Below are 21,020 nucleotides of genomic sequence, written 5' to 3'. Positions count from 1 at the left end.
CCTTCCTTCCTTCCTTCCTTCCTTCCTTCCTTCCTTCCTTCCTTCCTAGAAACTGAGAGCTGATACTTTCATTGAGTTTAAGGTTCATGTGGCAGAATTCACCTCACATTTTTGGTTGAGTTGATTTTGGTTTGGTTTTTGGTTGAGTTGATCAAGCCTGGATCCAGTTGTGGCTACCAAATTGGAGAAGGGCCAGACCTAAGAGAGACATTGACACAGCAGATATATTTTCCAGAGATGTTTGTTGTACTTAAAATTCAAGCTGGATCCACATGACAATGTCTGGTTTGTGTAGCACAGTTCTTTCAATCATCAGGTCAAACAAGAGATTCAACCCTTTTGGCTTTCTATCGAAAGTAGGAATAGCTTTCTGAAAGTCTTCCAGGAAATCTTGCTCACTTGAGCAGTTCAGACCATTAATAGCTTTTTATTTTTCACATCTTTAGCTAATTAGTATCCAAAGGTTTTTGAGGTGTGCTTTCAGAATGTTATTTAATTTGAAACCATTTTAAAGGAAGCATGATGATACAGTGGAAAGCGTGTTGTATTTTGGAGCCAGAGAATCTTGGTTTGAATCCAGGCATTGTCACTTACAAGTTGTATGAACTTGGGTCAATCACTTAATTTCTCAGTTTCCTCATCTGTAAAATGCGGAGGTGGTGGGAGAGAGGAGGGGCATTACACTCAGACTGAAAAGCTTCTAAAGCTTTTGAAGAAGCTAAAAGCTTCTTCCAGCCCTATATCTATGAGCCAATAATCCCACGAACTATGACTTATACATTTTAGTAAAATAAAGACAGACCTTTATAGGACTCAGTCATAGCTTGAACTCAACACTCTGTTGATCTACTGATCTTTCTTCTCATTTGGCTCATAGGTTAGTCTCAAACCTTAAAGTGCTGTATGCACATGAAGCTGTTATCATAGTAGCCTCCTGACTCGCCTCTGCGCTTCCAGGCTCTCTTTTCTCCATTTCATCTTAACGGAAAACTTTAAAATTGTTCCTTTCCAAATATCATTTGGGTTGACATTCCCCTCCTTGAAATGGCTCCCTATAAAAAATGTTAGAAGAAAAAAAACAACAGGAGTTAAGGCTGCTGAATCACAGTTGTATGGCACTTCCATTCTAAAAAGGGACATTTCCGAGTTTTCTTTGGTTTCTGAAGTTTTACAAAGAGATCATTTTAGGCCTTGGTTTCAGATTTATTTGGATACTCATCTTCTCTGTTTTGAGGCAGGGTATACTCTTTAGCAAGGCTTCTTAAGGGATAACCAGGGCTGAGTGACCACTCTTCCCTTCCTGAATTTTTTCTGAATTTGTAATCTTTACCTCAGTCTTCTCTGGTTTCCTTCAAGTCTCAGCTAAAATCCCACCTTCTGAAGGAAGTCTTTCCCAGTCCCCCTCAACACTAGTACCTTCTCTCTGAGATTATCACAAATTTTTACTGTAAATATGTAGTTTTTACCTTTTTATTTACCTATCATCTCCTCAGTTAGATTGTAAGTTCCTTGAGGGCAGGAGCTGTTTTTGTCTTTCTTTTGCTTAATCAGTGCTTGTTGACTTGACAACTAAGCTGTGCCAACAGGGCCAAGATGAATGAGACCAGGTTTGTTCTCCAGACTCCACTCTCCCAGAAATACACAGCTAGATGCTCACTCCTTGTCTGGTCCTCTGAACCGCCTCAGCCCCAAGGGAGACATGATAAGTCGTACAACAGAATTAGATTTCAGACACTTCTACTATTACTTTGAGTCTTATCGCCAAGCTGAGTGAATAACTAATAATTAGATTAGAATAATCTAATACTTACTTGCCTCCAGTTATTATGATCCATATTTTGTCTTCACTGATCTTAGGAGGTCAGTCTAATTACCAACAGTAGCTATGATTTGCACATAATTGTTTTCCTTCTAGAGTCTACCATGAGCACTTGGGGTCTAGGGTCACAGTTTATTGTGCTTGCATAAGGTTCCCTTTCCTTCATTGCACTATATAGTCTTTCCTGAGACTTATAAAGGAACTCACAATGTACTCTGACCCTCTAGAGGTCATAGGGAGCCACTGAAGTTTATTGAGTAAGGGAAATAATATGGTTGGGCCATAATAAAAAGGAAACAAACTTAAAATAATTATATTCAATTCAACAGTCATTTATTCAGTGTATTTCCTATGCAAGATTTTGTTGGCCACAATGATAAAAACTATATAGTCCCTGTGCTCAGATGTTTATAATCTACAAAAGGAGTTATGTGCCCAGATAAATATTATATGATACAGAATGTAAAAAGACCAGAGAAAAGATCTAGAACAAGTGTGCTAAGGGGACTTGAGAGAAGCAAGACCACTTTTACCAGGGGGTGGCCAGGTGGCACAGTGAGTAAGAGCCCTGGCCCCAGAGTCGGGATGACTTGGGATCGAATTCGAGCTCAGACACTTAGCATCCACACAGAAACACCTGGCCATGTACCTTGAGCAAGTTACTTAACCCCACTTGCTTAAAAAAAGACCACTTTTACCCAGAGAGGTATTAGGACAACAGATTTAGACTTAGAAAAGGGACTTCTTCATTTTTCAGTTGAGGAAACTGAGTCCCAGGGAAATAGAAGATGAGCCGGCAATGCTTAAGAGAAGGAACATTCACATAGGTAGGAGTAGAACCAAGAGAGAACAATATCAGGAAATCCAGGGGAAGAGATGTGTCACCATAATCAAAGGCTGCAGAGGGGTCATTGAGAAAACTGAGCTGGACACTCCCAGTCCTTTTTAACCTGGACCCTTTCTGCCTTTCCAGTCTTCTCACACCTTACTCTGTGCAACATACTCTGAGATCCAGTGACACTGGCCTCCTCCAATTTATCCTGTACATATCTTGTATATTCTTAGTTGTTTGCATGTTGTCTCTCCCGTTAGACGGTGCTCTCCTTGAGGGTAGGGATTTTTTTTTGGGGGGGGGGGCTTTTGTATCCTTAGTGCTTATCATAATGCCTGGCACATAGTAGGAACTTAATAGCACAATGTTTGATACACAGTGCGAATTTAACTGCTTATTGATTTGAGAGAAGAGCATTGGATTTATCTATTAAAAGGTAATCTTTGAGAAAGGAGTTTTAATAGAGTGATGGATCAGAAGCAAGATTACAAGGGGCAGAGGAATGAGTGGCAAGCACATATAGGAAGTAAAAAAAGATGGCACTCTCTAGGAACTTAGCCATTATGAAATTGAGATATTTGAGATGATAGTGTAAGGTGGGGGGGGGTCAGGGTCAGGGAAAAGCTTTTGTCTTTTTCTTTCAAGATTCTATGAACCTAAACATGTTTGTAGGGAGCCGGGAAAGAATCCACATGTCGAGTGAGAGATTAAAAGTGTGTGTGACAGAAAGAGGGGAGAGGAGTCATTGGGAAGATAATGGGGTCATACATGGCTCTGTCATTTGGTGGACTGACCTCTGTCTTTTTTTTTCTCTTTGGAGGTTGCTGCATCTATATTACAGAAGGATTCTCAATATCCCTGGACTTGAGTGGCACAATAGAATTGTGGAAGGAGCATTAGATTTAGATTCAGAATATAATAATGGCAATCATTATTAGGCAAACCTACCTAAAAGGTTACAAAGTGCTTTCCTCATACCTATTACAAGTTAGGATTCTACCCCCATTTTAGAGAGAAGGACACTGAGTCAGAGATGTGAGGAAGCAATTTGTCCAAGCCTACAGAGGTAACATGCAGCAAAGAAGTTGGTTTCCTGTCTCCAGGTCCAGAGGGTCTTCCTTCACTAGAGCTGTCTCTCGAGGAGCTCAGTGTTGCAAGGAATTGTCAAAGTCTCCACCTGATATGTCTTTCCTTCAAGAATGCGTTGACATCCAAATTCATTTATTGGTTTGGTCCTGTTTTGTTACAGATGTGTAAACTTGGAGTCATAAGCTCCCACTGGAATCCTAGTTTGGCTAGGTCCCACTCAGGGTCAGCAAAGAATCCAGTGAAGTTATCTTGTTATTTGAATTTTGCACTATTTGAAGTTATATACAAATTATGATAATTGGTTCTGGAACCATGGAAATATGTAGTGCAAATTCGAGTGATGCATCCACTTCATAGGATTCATTATTCGCATAGACATAGTCATATAGACGTAGCTTTCTTTTGTAGTTGTGTTGCCATGGGCGTATTTTTCATTTGTTCACCTCTCTGGGCACCCGCTTCCATACCTGTAAGATGGTAATGTTATTTATGTTACTGCCAGCCACACAGAGACTGTTGGGAGGAATATATTTTGTGAGTTTAAAGCTCCTTTCATATAAGTGTAAATTATTATGATTTAATTCAATGAAAGGGATTCACAGCTTCTTGGTTTTTTTTCATTTGTTGCTTTCCAGACACATGATTGTACAGATAATGTAATTACTCCAAAATATCCTTGAACTCTTCAGTCTAACTCAGTTTCTGGATGCTGACCTAACATTAGGACAGTGGACAGGCTGCTGATGCATTACCAGGGCTACTTCTCAACTATGTCTAATGGAATATTGATTTTCTCCCTGGTGTGCTCTTCTAAGAAATCAATACTTCAGTAGATGGCAGAATAGTTGTGGATGAAAAAGAAGGTGATCTGTTCGATCTGGATTCCCTTCTCCACAGGGCTCAGGGCCTCTGAAGACATAGGCAGAGACACAGCCCTGTGGGGTAGAAACAACCAGAGGACCTGGGGAAAGAATAATGGGACTTTAGCATTTACAAACCACTCTGTAGTGGAAGCTAGGTAGCACAGTGGATAGAGTACTTGGCCTTGTGTCAGGAAATCCTGACTTCACATCCTCCGTTAGACACTTAATAGCTCTGTGATCCTGGGCAAGACCCTTGACCACTATCTGCCTCAGTTTTCTCAATTGTAAAACAGGGATAATATCACCTTCCCCTCAGGGTTGTTGTGAGGATCAAATGAAATATTTGTCAAGTACCTGCACAGGTTAGTGCTTAATAAATGCTTTCTTCCTTCCTTCTATCTTGTCCACACAGGTAACTTAGGGATTTTAGCAAATGCTCAGTGTATATATGCTGTACCCAGAGCAAGGGACCAGAAGGGGGGTGCAGAGGGTTGGACCTGGAGTCAGGAAGACCTGAGTTCAAATATGACCTTAGACATATACTGGTTGTGTGACCGTGGGCAAGTTACTTAACCCTGGCTGCCTCAGTTTCCTCATCTGTAAAATAAGCTGACAAAGGCAATGGCAAACCACTTCATTGTCTTTGTCAAGAAAACCCCAAAGGAGGTCATGAAGAGTTGGACATGACTGAAATGACTCAACAACAAAATATCTAGGATATTCCCTTGATTTACCAGTCTAGCAACCCCATAAAAAATCAGTCCAATCTTGCATAATCCGCAGTTGATGAAGCAATGTTAGTGCTTTGTAATCACAGCTGCCCTTCCTAAATAATCACAAACCAATCTCTGTGAGCTTCAGCTTCTTCATCTATAAAATGGGAATTATACTGACATCACCAATTTCACAGACTTGTAGGATAATGCTTTGTAAACTTACAAGTATTGTGTAAATGTGAGTCACAACCATAATCACAGCATTCCTATTACTTAGTGTCTTGGCCAAAGTCAGACAGCTTTGTAAGTAGCAAATCTGGGATGAGAATAACCTGGGTTCCCACCTTCAAAATTCAGGACTTTTGCCACTAAAAGAAGTTGCTGTGGCAATTTGTGGCCAAGAGTGATCAATCTGCTTACTAGAGAAGCATTTATCTAGCTTTTTTAAGTGCTCTGATCCAAGTCATCAGTAGAAAGCCCTTCCACATTCAAAGAAAGTAAAGTTCTTATTAACTAAATGTTTAATTGTTTTGTATTATAATAACCAATAATAATAACTAGCTTTAAAGCTTATTAAAGGCTTTATATATACCTATATATTTTATATATACATATATGTGTATAAATACACACATATGTATGTGTATACATTAAGTAACATGTATGTGTAGATAGATGGATAGATGGATGGATAGATAGATAGATAGATAGATAGATAGATAGATAGATAGATAGATAGATAGATATTTGATACTAAAAACAACCTTGGGAGGTAGTGCTATCATTATCCTCATTTTACAGATTAGGAAACTGAGACTGAGAGTTTAAGTGATTGAGCTAGGGTTATACAGCTGTGTAAGTGTCTGAAGTGGATTTTGAACTCAGGTCTTCCTTAGTTCTGGTCAAGTGCTCTCTGCACAGCACCACCTGGTTGCCTCTAATTAAAGCTGGCCTGCTCTTTGTTGAAAGGCTCTTTATGAAGCAGAAGGATAGAGTTTTTATGTGCTCACTGTATAGTTTATAGTGACTTTTGGTCCCCTGTACTACTAAGGTACGTCTGTGTTCACTTCTAGAAGTTCCATAAGGGCTGAAATTAGTATGGTGGAAAGAAAAGTAAGGAGTCAGAAGGCCTGACTCTGTCACTGCAGTCATACTGATGCTAGCGACCTGCGTTCAAATCCTGGCCAGATTCTTACTAGCTGTATCACTCTGAAAAGCCACTTCCTCCCCTTGTGCCTGATACACAGAATTGGTGTTGTTCCTAAGTTCTCTCTGGCTTCTTGGAGTTCCCATTGTGGTAGAAGCAATGATATCTCCATGAATAATGAGAGCAGCTCACCTTCAGACTTGGAGTCAGGGAGACAGACCTAGCTTTGATTCCTGCTTGAACTAGCCACATGACCATGGACCAGTCACTTAATGTATTTCAGCCTTAGTTTCCTTAACTGCCAAAGGGTTTAAGACTTCCTACAGTGCCTCCTTGAAAGGTTTGTTCTGAGAATCACATGAGATAATGCATGTGTGGAGAATATTTTGCAAATCTTTAAGTACTATATTAATGTCAGCTATGATTATTAGAGTCGTTTGTATAATTTATAGTTTACAGAATCTCTTTTCCTTGCAACAACCCTGTAAGGTAGGTTGTCTAATCATAAGTGGTACTGAAAATGCTTAGAAGCCTAACTTCCTGTTATGTGGCATATAATTTTACAATTTTAATTTATTATGTTTTCGTTCATAGCAATGACTTTTTTTAAACTTAAAGTCTTTTGAATTCAGAAAAAATCCTCAATAATTATTGTAGTGTTTTCCCCTCACCCCTCCCTACCATGGACAGGTGACAGATATCAGTCTAGGTTGGGTGTGACAAGAGTTAATTTCATTGGCTTCTCATTGTCTCAGTTTTCCCATTTCATGATTTCTACTAGTAAAGAGTCTTACTATATTAACCATGAGTACAAAGGTGCATAATGCTAACCATAAAATGGTTAAAGTCAGAATGGCATTTGATCACCATGGCCACCCTTTTGAGGTGAGTATTTTGGATATTACCACCTCCATTTCACAAATAAAGAAGCCAGGCCCATAGCAAGTAGACCGTCTGCTACCCAAATGCAGGTTTCTATCTGTAAATCCAATGAGCTTTGTATCCCACAATAGGCTACTGTCCAGATCATCTGCAGAATACCTTTTTAAAATTCCAGAAGGTAAACAAAAATGCTCAGCTCTCATTTTTTAGTTGGCCCATTAGCCTTAAGATCAATGATACAGCTCACTTGATATGCTTACTGTAATAATAATCACTTATTATTATTACAATCCAGAAAATAATCTTCCTAAAGAATAGGCTATGATGACCTCACTCTCCGTTCAAGAATTGTTAGTGGCTCCCTATTGCCTTTGGCCAAAAATATGCACTCATCTGTTCGGCATCATCATTGTCATAATAATAGCTAGTATTTGTTTCAGGCTCTACATTTATCTCATCCTCAGGACTACCCTGTGAAATAGGTGCTATTGCTATATCTAATTTAAAGAATACAAGTTACTATCAGTGTGATTATGGTAACAGAGCCAGGCCTTCTGACTCCTTATCTAGTGTTCTTTCTACTATGCTGCTTTCATCCCTTATAAAAATTCTAGAAATGGACATAGATGTACTCTATGCCTTAATGACACATGGAACCACAAATCACTACAAACTACATAGTGAGCATTACATAAAACACAACCCTGCTGTATCAAAGGACCTTTCAAGAAAGAACAGGGGCCAGCTATAATCAGAAGTGACTAGGTGGCACAGGAGTGCTGGACCTGGAATTGGGAAGACCTAAGTTTAAAACCCACCTCAGATACTTAGCTTCTTGAAATTAAAAAAGGTTTTCTGCAGATAATTTGGATAGTCTGTTGTGGAGTGAAAAGCACAATGGATTCACAGATAGAAGCCTGAGTTTGAGTTCTAGTTGGGCCATTTGCTGTGGGCCTAGCTTTCTCATTTGTAAAATGATCTCCAGGATTTGTAAAATGACCTTCACATATAATACCACGAGATCTCCTAACTCTGTAACACTAGCACAGGCCTAAAATGGATCCCCTTCTCACCATCACCTTTTACAGTCCCTAGATCATAGGGACTGCAGTCAGAACAGATGCCAGATTATATGTGAATACTGTCCTTCTCTTGAAATGATTTTGTATTAACTTTATATGCACTCTGTATTTATTTACCTTGGTACATGTTTTGTCATCCACACCTCATCCCAAGAACGGTTATTTTTGTCTTTGCATTGCTAGAATGCAGAACGATGCTTTGACAAAATAGGCATATGATAAAAACTTCTTGAAGTTAATTAAAACAAATTCCAGTATTTATGAAATTGTACTCTTCTGTACCTTGCATTATTTATATTGGACATTAGGTATGATAGGTGATACACGGAGCTGTGGCTTATCTTGTCTGCTGTGAGAGGCACAACAGACTGACCTACAAGTTTCAGAACTTGGAAGAATTCCCATAGGTTTTCCCACAGCAAATTGGATCCACTTCATGACTCTGTGGCAAATGGTGAAAATCACATGCTGCCTCTAAAGACTTTCTGGGCTCAGGTGGACACCTTGAAGAATTATCCGGAGGCTGAGGAAAATGGCTGGATTTTACTCTAGGGGTTTCTAGAGGCCAAAGTAAAATGCTTTGTGAAGCATGTTAGAAATGTAAATAGCTATAATAAAACATCTAAATGGCATATAACAGGAACTGACTGGTATTTGAAGGACTAGTCTACTTCAGTCCTGTGCTTTCCCATAATGTCAAAGAAAAGATACTCTAGAAATCCAACAAATAGGTACATACACTATCTGAATCAGACAATGGTGTCCAGCTTTCTATAAAATGCGAGGGAGGGTCTCCATAGACGTCTTTCTTCTATGCTTCATGGAGTGGGGGTGACAGTGGGGTCTCAAAGGTTATCCCAGTGGAGCATAAACTCTGGCAAGAAAAATGCCACCCCTGGGAAGTCTTCCCTGTTGATGGAGGGAGATTGGTCGTGTAGGGTCAGATACGCAGCTCCGAGGCCAGGTCTGCAGGATGCTTTATCACTGCCCACATCCTTCCTTAGCCACGCTCTGTGTCCTGAATGTGGGCCTCCCAAGACGGCCAGAGAAATATAGCCATTTCATACTGGTCCCCCAATGGCATGGTAGCCAGTTGCACACACTGTAACTAATGCCAAGCAAGATGGAATAGGAAAACTAGTGTGTGACAGCTTCCTCTGGCTCTCAAGTACCTCCTAACTTGCACAAGGTCTGTGCTGCTCTGACTGGAGAATGCTAGACCTCTGTAAATTAGCTTAGATTTCCCACAGGTTCTGGCCAGAGTCCCTGTTACTCTCCTGTGTGTCCAGCCTCAGGATGCCAGCAGCTATACCTCCTTCCTTGGCTGGAATTGTTAGTTCTAGAGATAGAGCAGTCTCGCTGTGTACACAGAGGCTCAGCACCCCCGTCTTCCTCATGTAATTGTTATCCTTCTGTTAGAGTGTAAGTTTCCTAACAGCAGAGTACGTGGACCTTAGTGTACTCAACACTCTCTACACAGTTAGCACTTAATGCACCGGTTTTGAATGAATGAATAAATAAAATGACATAAAAAATAGGTCATCCTGAGGAAAGAGACTGCTTAGGAGTACTGCTCCAAAGCAATTTAAGGCAATCCCTTACTCTTCTCAAGAAAAACGTTGACGTGCCTTAGGCTGTTAGCCTCTCATCGCCTAATGTAGACATTACAATCTCTGTGAGGCACCATATGGGTTTCGTGATAGATACATCACTCCTGCCGCTCAAAGAGTTCTCCTTAGGCTTAGCTGAGCTGTCCAGTTGTTCTTCTGAAACTATCCTGACTATGGAAGTCATCTTTGCATGAAGAAGATTGGGGTCCATATTATCCAGAAATGGGTAGTAAATTCTATATTAAATGTAGCTGGTCAGTTTGCTGTAGTTTAAAAGTGACTTGTTACATATGGCTAAAGAATCCAAAATTGTACAGTCAGGGAAGTTGGTTGGATGGTCTTTGATCCAGCCCCAAGGAGCCATTCTCGAATTATGGGAGCTTGCCCTTTCTCCTTGAAGTTCCAAATGGTCATATTTTCCCCTCTCCATCATCCAGTCACCCTCAGATTTGCAGGTTGCCACTTGACAGACTGGCACATGGTCCTTAGCGCTACATATCCATACTTTGGTGAATAGTCGTAGTCCTGTCAGAGTTCCTAAATATAGCTCGCCACACATATGTATAAAAGAAGAGGTACTGTGAGTCAACACAGAGAGAAGCCTTAATAGAAGCCCATCAGGATGCTGGTGGTGTGTTGTTGTTGAGTCATTTCAGTCATGTCTGACTCTTCATGACCCCCTTTGGGGTTTTCATGACAGAGATCCTGGAGTGGTTTGCCATTTCCTTCTCCAGCTCATTTTACAGATGAGGAAACTGAGGCCGACAAGGTTAAGTGACCTGCCCAGGGTCACACAGCTAATAAGTGTCTCAGGCTGCATTTGAACTCACATCTTCTTTATTACAAGCCTGATGATCTAGCCACCACACCACCTTGATGCCCTGATAGTATAGATTTGGAGTCTGTTGTTGGTTAAACACATGACATTGTAGAATGTATTACACCATTCTCAGCTTTGGCTCCCTCCTATGTAAAATGCAGGGATTGGACAGAGTAATCTCTGAGGTCTTTTCTGGTTATATATTATAACTCTCTTTTGAAAACACTAGAATAGGAGCATGCCTAATGAGTTTGGTCTAATTTATCATCCTGTTTGTAGGTTGGCAGGCTCTTCATTTTCTTTAGTGGGAAAGTTTTTTGCCATCCTCACCTATAACTCACCCCACCCCAGTGTCTAAAAGCCCTTGGTAACAGAATATTCTTCCTTTTATCTAACCAGTTATATAATATATGATATATGTGTATAGATAGATAGATACACACATATGTATATATATATACATATTTGTATGTGTGTATACAAACATAAATTATCCAACTATTCCTTGACCTAATCAATTGGGGGGAGTGAATATTAGTTCTGTCAGGAGACTATAATGAAAAATTTAAACCTAAAAGATACTTAAGGTCTTCTAGTCCCTTCATTTTAGAGTTAGGGGAACTGAGAACTAGAGAGCCAATATAAGTAACTTTCCCAGGGTCATAGAGTTTTAAGTGACATAGGTGATCCCAACTCATATGACTAACAGTTGAATATTTGGTAAATACTGGAATAAGTTTCTTGAGGCTACACAACAGGCTAGTAGTAGAACTCACCTTTAAACCTTAGTCCTTTGACCCTAAATCCAACAATTTTTTCCACTACAAATAATATTTTATCTTGCGCACACACATCTATATTTTTCCTAATACACAAGGTGGTGGTTTTAAAGGAGAGGATGTTTGAGACTTCTTCCAGCTCTTACAGTTCATTATTATATAATTTCATCTTTGCTTATTCATCTGCCTCCAAAGATAATCACCATTTAGAACCTTTAGTAGCCCCCGAAGTCCACTGTTGGGAGCTATACAAAGAGAACTACCGGGGACCAGTTCCAGTCCTAGGAGCTTACTTACCATCTGAGACACTGTGACACCATTAGGCGTGGATGGTGTTTATAAATAGCAGTAGTGAAAATGTTGAACTCATAACAGAACTGAGTTGTAAACTACTTCATAGCTGATGCCCATCAATAAATGAAACTACTTGATTATGCCATGTTGAAATTTGCATGCTCAATCTAATGATATATATATATATATTTATTTAACTGATGACTTCTCTTTTCATCAGGGGCTGCTAACACATCAAAATAAGCCTGTTAAGCCTGCTTAAGTGATAAATTGTGTTTGTGTTTATTGTATATGCTGTAAAATATTTTATAAGCTAATGATTAACAAGAAAATACTATATTAAGTTGAGAACTAAGATGTGAACAGAAACACAGACCCTAATCTCCTGATTCTTGGTGCATAAATACAGGCTTGGTCAATACATTTGGGAGGGAGAAGGTGAAGGTAGTGCCATCGGAACCTGGAGAGTCAACCTCTGGAATCAGTAAACACAGCTGCTGCTGCTGTAGTTTTCAATGTCTTCTTCACAATGGTAATTTGAAAGTAGGTAGTCCCAATATTACTAGCATCTTCTTTCTACAGATGAGGAAAATTCATAGGCTCATAGATGTCCCATAAATCTATAATTCATAGGATCATAGATGTTGACTGACCTGGAAGGGATCTTAGTAGCCAGAGCCCAGCTTCATTTTACAGATGAGAAAAATGAGGCAGAGAGAATTGATGTAAGCAACTTATCCATAGTAATACAACTATCTAGTTTCTTAGCTAGGATTTGAACCCAGATCTTCCTTAACCTAAGTCCAGGGGCCATATGATCTATACCATGATACCTCAGTGATTACATGATGATTTTCACTTATATAGTACTTTACAGTAGAAATGTTCTCTCTAAGTAAGTAAGTGGCACAGGGAAGTGAATGTTGAAATTGAAGTCAGGAAGAACCGAGTTCAAATCCTGCCTCAGATACTTACTAGCTGAGTTACCCTGAGGAGATCACTTAACCTGTTTCATTCTCTTCATCTGGAAATTGAGAGTAATAATAATTAATATTTGCCTCCTAGGAGATGAGGGTCAAATGTGATAACCTATGTAACGTGCCTTCACATAGCATTTTATTTGAATCTCAGAGCATCCCCATATGATTGGAAATGTAAATATGTGTCCCCATTTTAAAGATGAGGAGTCTTAGACTTCTGTTTTCAAGTTCACTGCTTCACTTTACCCTGCCCAGAGGTAGGCCTGATTGGGGGAGGGGTCACCAATGAGCACGTGATCATTAGGCTAAAATCCTGAGTTCTGAAAGAAGCCTTTCCTGATCCCTTAACTCTGGTGCCCCCCATTGGTTAATACCTTTAAAGCGTCTTGTCTGTAGGTAGTTGTTGGCATGCTGTCTCCTCCATGCACTTCTTGAAAGCAGGGACTGTTTCCCTTCCGTAGTTGTTTGTTGTGTTTTCCTATCCTCAGGGCTCAGTCCAGTGGCTGGCATATAATAGGCCCTGCTTCATGACTTGAATTGAGCCCCGCTCCAACCTTGTGAATGTTCCTGACTCTTCACTGCTTCTTGGTGGTCATCCTGGCCTCTCATCTTCTTGAGATAATACTGGGGTCCCTGAGTCTAAAGAAAAGACCGGAGCCAATCACTGATTGACTTACAAGAGATCATAGGAACATAGTGTCTTAGAGTTGGAAAGGACTTTCAGGTTCATCCTATTTACTTCTCCTCCTTCAAAAGAGGAGAAAACAGGTCTAGAGAGCGGAAGGATCTATTTATAGTCACCCAAATAGTAGTGATGGCTCAGGGACCTTAGCTCCTTGGAGACCCACCATCTGCCATTAATACTCCTGTACCCTCTACCTAACATGGAATATCCTAAGTCCCCTCTTCCTCCATCCCACATGTGGACCAAACCAATCCAAATAGAAATTATGGGGTACTTGTGAACTTATTTAAATGTAACAGAACTCCTGTGTAAAGGGTCCTGAGGCTGTCACCTCCTTAGGAAAAATCCCAAGCTCTTCACTGTCTTATACCTTGTCCACCCCAGTAAGAGACGTTGGTCTGTCCCCTCTAAAGGTAGCCGTAGCTTGGCTGCTCTTAATGCCTCAGGAAATGAAGTGGGCCTCAGATCCTGCATCAGATACTTAACCCTGGGCAGATCTTTCGGCCTCTCTGTGCTCCAGTTTCTTCGCTTATAAAATGACGAGTTAGACTGGATTGCCACTAAGCTCCCTTCCTGTGCTCCTGTGATTATAACTTGATGAAGATCACACAGCCAGTATCTAAGGCAGGATTTGAACTCTGAGCTTCCTCACGTCTTTGCCGTAGTCTGTCCACTATTCCATAACTGCCCACCATAGCCTGGTAATGAACTGCTTCACAGGTTACAGCCAGGCTGATCCTCAAGTAGCAGAAACAGCCTTGTACTAGACTCATAATCAAAATATTTCTAGCCCTCAAGAACCCAGGGTCATCTTCAGGCCCTGCTGACACATCAGAGGAGGCTTTGGGTGGAGGAGTCATTCAGATGAGTCAAATAAAATCCTTTTTGTTGCTGCATTCTTCTATAACATATTGAAGAGTGATATATGTTCATCATAGGTAATTGTCTTCATTCTCCACTCCCCTCTGGGTATGTAGATGAAGTCTCAACATGAGAAGCTACCTGAAACATCCATTATTTTTTTTAATTAGATTTTCCAAGTGATCATAGATTTCTAGCTTGGAGAGAACTTGAGGTTATTGGTCTAGAGGTCATTGAGTTCAGCACCTTCATTTTATGAAAAGGAAAACTGAGACACAGACTTTAAATGACTTGTCCATGGTCGCACAACTAATAATTGACAAGCGGTAGGATTTCCTGACTCCAAGCCCATCGCTCTGTCCACCACACCACAGGAATAATTTAGTTTGGTTTAACCCTCTGTTGTGGATTGCTGTTTGTCCTTCAGTCTCAGAGAGGACCATGATGATGTCATGACTTGCAAGTGACTTGGATTTAAGTGAGGAGGGCCCTACAAAGTCACCAGCCTCACTCTCTTCTCTGGAGCCATGTGGGTCCATTGGCAAGAGCTAGATCAAGATGCCTGGAGATGACCATGGATGTGGGAGTTGCCAGTGCAACCCAGAGGGAAGAGTCAAATCAAGTCAGCAAGCATTTATTAATCATCTACTGTGTGCCAGCCACAGAGCTAAATTTGGAGATAAAAAGGCAAAACAACAATCCCTTATTCTCAAGGAGCTCACAGTCTTATATGGGAAACAGGAAAATCTTCATGCAGAAGATAGGATTTTATCTGGGCCTTGAAAGTAGTCAGGGAATCCAGGGTAGCAGGAGGAAAAGAAATCCAGGCATGGGGGAAGCCAGAGAAAAAGCTCATAGGCAGAAAATGGAGGGTCTTAGACAAGGAACTTCAAGGAAGTCATTGTCATGGTATTATTAGTGAGTATATGAAAGGAGTGAGAGGTAAGATGCAAGAAGACTGAAAGGTAGTAAGGGGCCCAAACAGACAGCTTTATATTTGATCCTGAGGGTAATAGGGAGCCATTGTAGTTTATTGAACAGGGTAGGGAGGGAGTGACATGGTCAGACCTGCACTTTAAAAAGATCAGTTTTCTGGGAAAGAATATTGTGGTGGCAATTTGAAAAGATTCTTCACTCACTGAAGATCCATAAGTGGGGCTATTTTCTAAGTGTTTGTGCTAATTAAATTTCACAGGGCTATGAAAAATCTTGCTATGGGGCTGAGGAATTTAGCTTCACAGCTATGCAGAAGACTTGTGTTTTATTTGCATCTGCTTTATTCAGGGAGAGAAAGGAAAGATGGACCCATATCCGCTTTTAACCATGAGTGTAAATATTTTGTCCCAGGCTTTTCTTGCATCATGGTACTAAGGGAGCACAAAATATAAATATTGAATGAATGCCAGGGAAGATTTTTGTTTTGTTTTCATTTGGCAAAATAGCTTAGGGGCCCAAATAGCTTAACTTGGCACTTGGTTTCAAAGAATCAACTTCACAAGTACCAAATAGGGGAGCTTGGCTATTTCATGTAAAAAGAACCTGGGGAAAGGGGGGGGATGTTACAAATTCAGTATGTTTTAGCAAGTGTCATGGCTAGCTTGAAAGTACAGCAGGATCCAGTAATAGAAACTTAATACTCAGACCTACCCAAAATTACATTCAGGGCTAGTTCCATTTTAGGTAGGAAACTGGAAAGCTGGAAACTGACCAGAGGAATGTGACCCCAATGGGGAGATGACCATACATCTTGCTGTATGAGGCTGAGTTGAAGGAATTGGAGCTATCCTCCAAGTCTTTTGAGTGGAAAAGGAATTAGTCTGGGCCTGAAAGGCAGAGCTGGGAGGCATGAGGAGTCATGAAGAGGCAAGCTTTGAGTCCGTTCAAGAACTTTCTTAACACAGGACTGCTCCTCTGTGGAATCGGCTGCCTTGGGAAGGAATGAATTCCTCGTCTCTAGAAGTATTCAAGCAGAGTTGTGATGATCCCCTGTTGGGGATATCAGAGTATAAATGGAACAGAATTACCTCTGATGTTCCAACTCTGAGATTCTGCGAGATTAATTGGAGTCCTGAAAAGGGAACTTGTGATCTCATTAAGAGATTGATAAATTTTTATAACTAGTATTAGAGCTGCTAAGTGGTGTAGTGGGGTAAAGTACCAGGCCTGGAGTCAGGAAGACCTGAGTTTAAATTCAGCGCCTCAGATACTTAAAAGCTGTGTGACCTTGGGCAAGTCACTTAATATTTGCTTCAATTTCCTCATCTTTAAAATGGGAACAATAATTATGCACCTTGAGAATTAAATGAGATAATAATTGTAAAGCTGTTTAGCACATTTCCTGGCACATAGTAAGCACTAGAAATGTTAGCTATTATTAGCTATTGTTCATGGTCCTCTGTAGAATGGAAATTCTTAGCCTGCAGACCCTGAACTAATAGGTAGGTAGGTAGATAGATAGATGGATGAATGGATGGATAACTATTACAGTATAATTGGTTTACCTTGTAATCCTCTGTGTTCTATTTTATGCATTTAAAAACATTCTGAAGAGTCCATAGGCTTCATCAGTGTGTAGAAGGGGTCTGTGACACAGATCTGAAAAAAGGTTAGGGACTTCTGCAGAGATAAAATCACCACTTCCTGAACTCAAATCATCACATAGCATTTCTTAAACAAGGATCCAGGGACTGGGAAATGGGAAACCTGAGTTCTAATATAAGCCCTAACTCTGACTTGTGGAAAAATCATTTAAGACTCATTTTTTTCATCTGCAACATGAGATGGAAAGGAAGGAAGGGAGAGAAGGAGGAAGGAAGGGAGGGAGGGGAGAAGAATTTAAGGAAAGAAGGAAGTTTCAAGGGATGAGGAAAGAAGAAAATAAGTACTTATTAAGTGCCTACTGTCTACCAGGTACTGTACTTTAAACCTTTTACAAATATCACATTTGATCCTCACGATATTGTTGAAAGGTTGGTGCTATTATGATCCTTATTTTACAATTGAGGAAACCGAGGCAAATAGGTCAAGTGACTTGCCTAGGATCATACTGTTAGCAAATAAGGGGGTTGGAACAGATTTTCTGCAAAATCATTTTCATGCTAACATCCCATGACTCTAGTTGCTGATATTTAAATCCCTTTATGCCCATTATCTCGGCCAAGCTTTATGACAGCCCTGTGAGTTAGACATGTAATACATACATTCTAAAACCCATTTTACTGAAAAGGAAACTGAGGCCCAGAGAGATAAATGATTTTCCTAGGGTCATACAGATAATAAGTGTTTCAGCCTGGTGTCTGAACCCATATTCTTTGTTCTTTCTATAGCAACTAGCAGCCGGAGCTGTATAAAAATAATATATTTGAAAATGTGTTCAATCTTGATTTAAAACTAAATACCAAGCCACACTGCCCTTTATTGGTTTCTAACACATCTGTTTTTAAGGACGGTTTGTGGGTGGTTTTTAAAGCCTATTTTTAAGGGATCCATAAGTATGAAAACTCACATTTTCAGTAGAGGTAAGGATTAAATGGTAACACAGCAAGTGAACAGACTGGTGACAGCCTAAGTATTAGGCAGGCTCGATATCTCTTTACACTGTAAGAACATAAATAATCCACATTCCTATTCTGTCACTGTAGTGTGTGTGTATGTGTGTGTGTGTGTGTGTGTACGTGTTTCATACACAGAGATCTTGCTGCTGATGGTGGTATTAACCTGTTCATAGGTATAAATGTTACTGAAAGTACCAGTGCAGGAGCTGAGCTGTTTTACCCAATTTAGGCTGACATTGTATCTGCACACAGGAAACCCAGTGATATGGACTATATTTATACATGATCATCCATAGACCCTTAAAATTGGGTTCAAGTCTTGTCTCTGACACTTAATAGCTCTGTGGCCTTTTATAAATCACTCCTTTCTGAGACTCAGGATCCTTCTTCGTGAAAAATGGGCCAGTAATATCTGTCATTCCTTCTTTATTGGGTTGTTGGGAGACTCAGATGAGATGGTGTATATGACCATGTTTTATAACCATAAAATGCTAATAAATGCCTGCTTTTGTTACTTAGCTGGGCTCTTTTAGACCCGGATCTAGTTCCATGCAAAGTACTGCTTTTATCTTGATGAGGATGATGATGGTGATGATGCAGCTGATAGGGGATGAAAATGGATTTGCACTAATCTGTCTACATTCTCCTTTATACCATTTATAAATGTCCTATAATTTCCATGTTTGAAAGAAAAAAGGCTGCTTAACTTCCATAAATTCATGATCGTATGATTTTAAAGAATTTCTTGTCCATAGGATCATACACTTTAGAGCTAGAAGAAACTTTAAGAATTATCTCATATTGGGATTTTTAAACCTTGAATTCTGTGAACTTGTTTTTTTAATATTTGATAACTATATTTCAAAATAATTTATTTTCTTTATAATTATAGGTATTTTGTTTTATACTTTTAAAAGGATTATTCTGAAAAGGAATCCTTAAGCTTCAGCAAACTGTCCAAGGGGTCCATGATACAAAAAGAAACTTTAGCCTAGTACAGCACCTTCTCTTTAGAGATGAATAATTGGGGAGACAGAGGAGTGTGGGGGGGTAGGTTGATCCATATCACATAGAAATTCAGTCTTAATTTGGTTTAATCCTTTGATGTGGGAGACGCTATTGTGGAACAATGGAAGGAGCAATTAGAGAATTTGAAAAGATGCTTTATTCTCTGTAGAAGAATATGTGGAGTTAGGAGTAGGTGGCCCAGTGGATAGAGTTCTATACCAAACTAGACCTTTTCTTGAATTACACCATCCCCTCCATATGGAATGGATGCCTTATCATCTCCATATTTTCTTTAAGTTATTTTTTCAGTAAAAATTCAATTTCTCTTACTTCTCCCACCCCACTGAAAAAAGAAAAGAAAAACCTCTTAACAAATATGCTTAGTTAAGCAAAATAAATTCCCCCATTAGCCATGTCCAAAATGTGTATCTCATTTTGCACTGGGACCACCCCACCTCTCTGTCTGTTGACATATTTCCTGTTTTTCAAGGTCTGGTTTCAGGTACCACCTACTCTCTGTAGCCTTCTCAGATACCCCCGCCTCTACCCCAGCTGAAAGTGATACTTTCTTCCTCTGATTCTCTTTTACACTTGTCTAACCTTGGCTTAATTCCTTTGATACATCTTCTTTACTTGATGTTAACCCCCTTGAGAGAACTTGGCTTTGCATCTTTATTACCTAGCCCACTGCCATGTAGCTTATGAGCATTTGTTGAATTGAAAAACTAGAATATGGAATGTTTTTAATGGAAAAAGTGGGATTGAAAGCAGAATATGATGAAGAAGGAGAGGGGGAAATGAGAGAAAAGGGCTTTTTAAATTAGCCACTAAAGTATACACCTCAATTACACTGAGGCTATGACCCATGCGTGGTCATCTCTGTATATTCATTATGCAAATGTCTGTTTGCTCTTTCCCTCTAGGAAAATATAAACATCGACGAAGCCTCCAGGTGCTTGGTGAAACACATACTTGCCAGTGAGAGTGACCTGACCCAGTCTGTGGAAACTGACATCGTAAAACCACATCTTCCTTCCTCCAAGATCTCCAGCTGCTCCAGCTGTTCCAAGTCCTAGGCTGATGGTTCGTGGGAGTCTCTTGAGGGTGATTCCAGGGCTCCATCAGCTGTGATTGGATATTTATTGTTTCTGTTGAATGTCAGGATAGGGAAATAATGCTTTCTAAAGCACAAAGATTTGCCCCTCTGTCCTGCAAGAGAGAAAAACCGATTGACCCTTTTCAAAAAATCACCAACTCAGTGTTTACAAGTTTTGAGAAAATCTTTTACAAAATCCCAACCCCTGCTGGTCATGACCGTCCATCAAGTTAGAAGAGGGTCGGGGTAGGAACCCTTTGGTTCTTTACCTTTTGTAGACAGGTGAGGGAAATGCAGGGCAGTTGCTGATTGTCCCATAGACCTTTGAAGTGGTGACAGTGCTATTCAGAGATATCCTTCCTCCAAGCAGGAATAAGGTCTTCTCTGACTTAAGAAACACAGACCAAATGGCTTATGGGTTACCAATGACAAAAAGTTCGTTGTCTGTCTTTCAGTCCTTCACCTTCCCTTGTCTTCAGTAGTTTGTGTTAAATGTTGAAAACTAATGTACAGACCTCCCCCTCTAAGTGCCTTTCTACCAGCTGCTTCTAACCAAATCTGTGGGGTTAATATTGACTTGTAATATGTATTATATGTTGTGAAAAATAAAACATAGAAATACACGATTTCTCTGTCCCTTTGTGTTATTTTTCCTCTTCTGAATGCATAAGCACATTTTTCAGGATAATTTCATGGACTCATGAAATTTTATCATTCAGAGGAGCTTTGGAAGTTAGCTACCCCTTTTGCCTTTTACAAATGGGGGGACTGAGTCTCAGAGAGGAAAGTGACTTGCCCAAGGTCACACAACTATTTTTAATAATGATAATAGCTGCCATTCACATAGTGCTTTAAGGTGTGTTTTACACATTCTGTTACTTGATTTAACTTAACTCTGTGAAG

At 40.0% G+C, this 21,020-nt stretch overlaps 1 protein-coding gene across 1 annotated transcript in view; it reads left to right on the top strand.

Moving 5' to 3' along the window:
• The window catches only part of RAB38 (RAB38, member RAS oncogene family), a 53,554-nt gene extending 32,811 nt beyond the window's left edge, over positions 1-20,743 (top strand). Inside the window, exon 3 of the mRNA XM_069071042.1 lies at positions 19,945-20,743. Within this exon, the coding sequence (XP_068927143.1) occupies positions 19,945-20,097 (153 nt within the window). The 3' untranslated portion in view covers positions 20,098-20,743. The remainder of the gene's footprint in view (positions 1-19,944) is intronic.
• The last annotated feature ends 277 nt before the right edge of the window (positions 20,744-21,020 follow it).

Source organism: Petaurus breviceps, unplaced genomic scaffold (assembly GCF_028583685.1).
Source record: "Petaurus breviceps papuanus isolate PSGF00001 unplaced genomic scaffold, PetGlider_PUasm1.0 90823, whole genome shotgun sequence".
NCBI lineage: Eukaryota > Metazoa > Chordata > Mammalia > Diprotodontia > Petauridae > Petaurus > Petaurus breviceps.
This window is presented reverse-complemented; position numbering and strand designations above follow the sequence as displayed.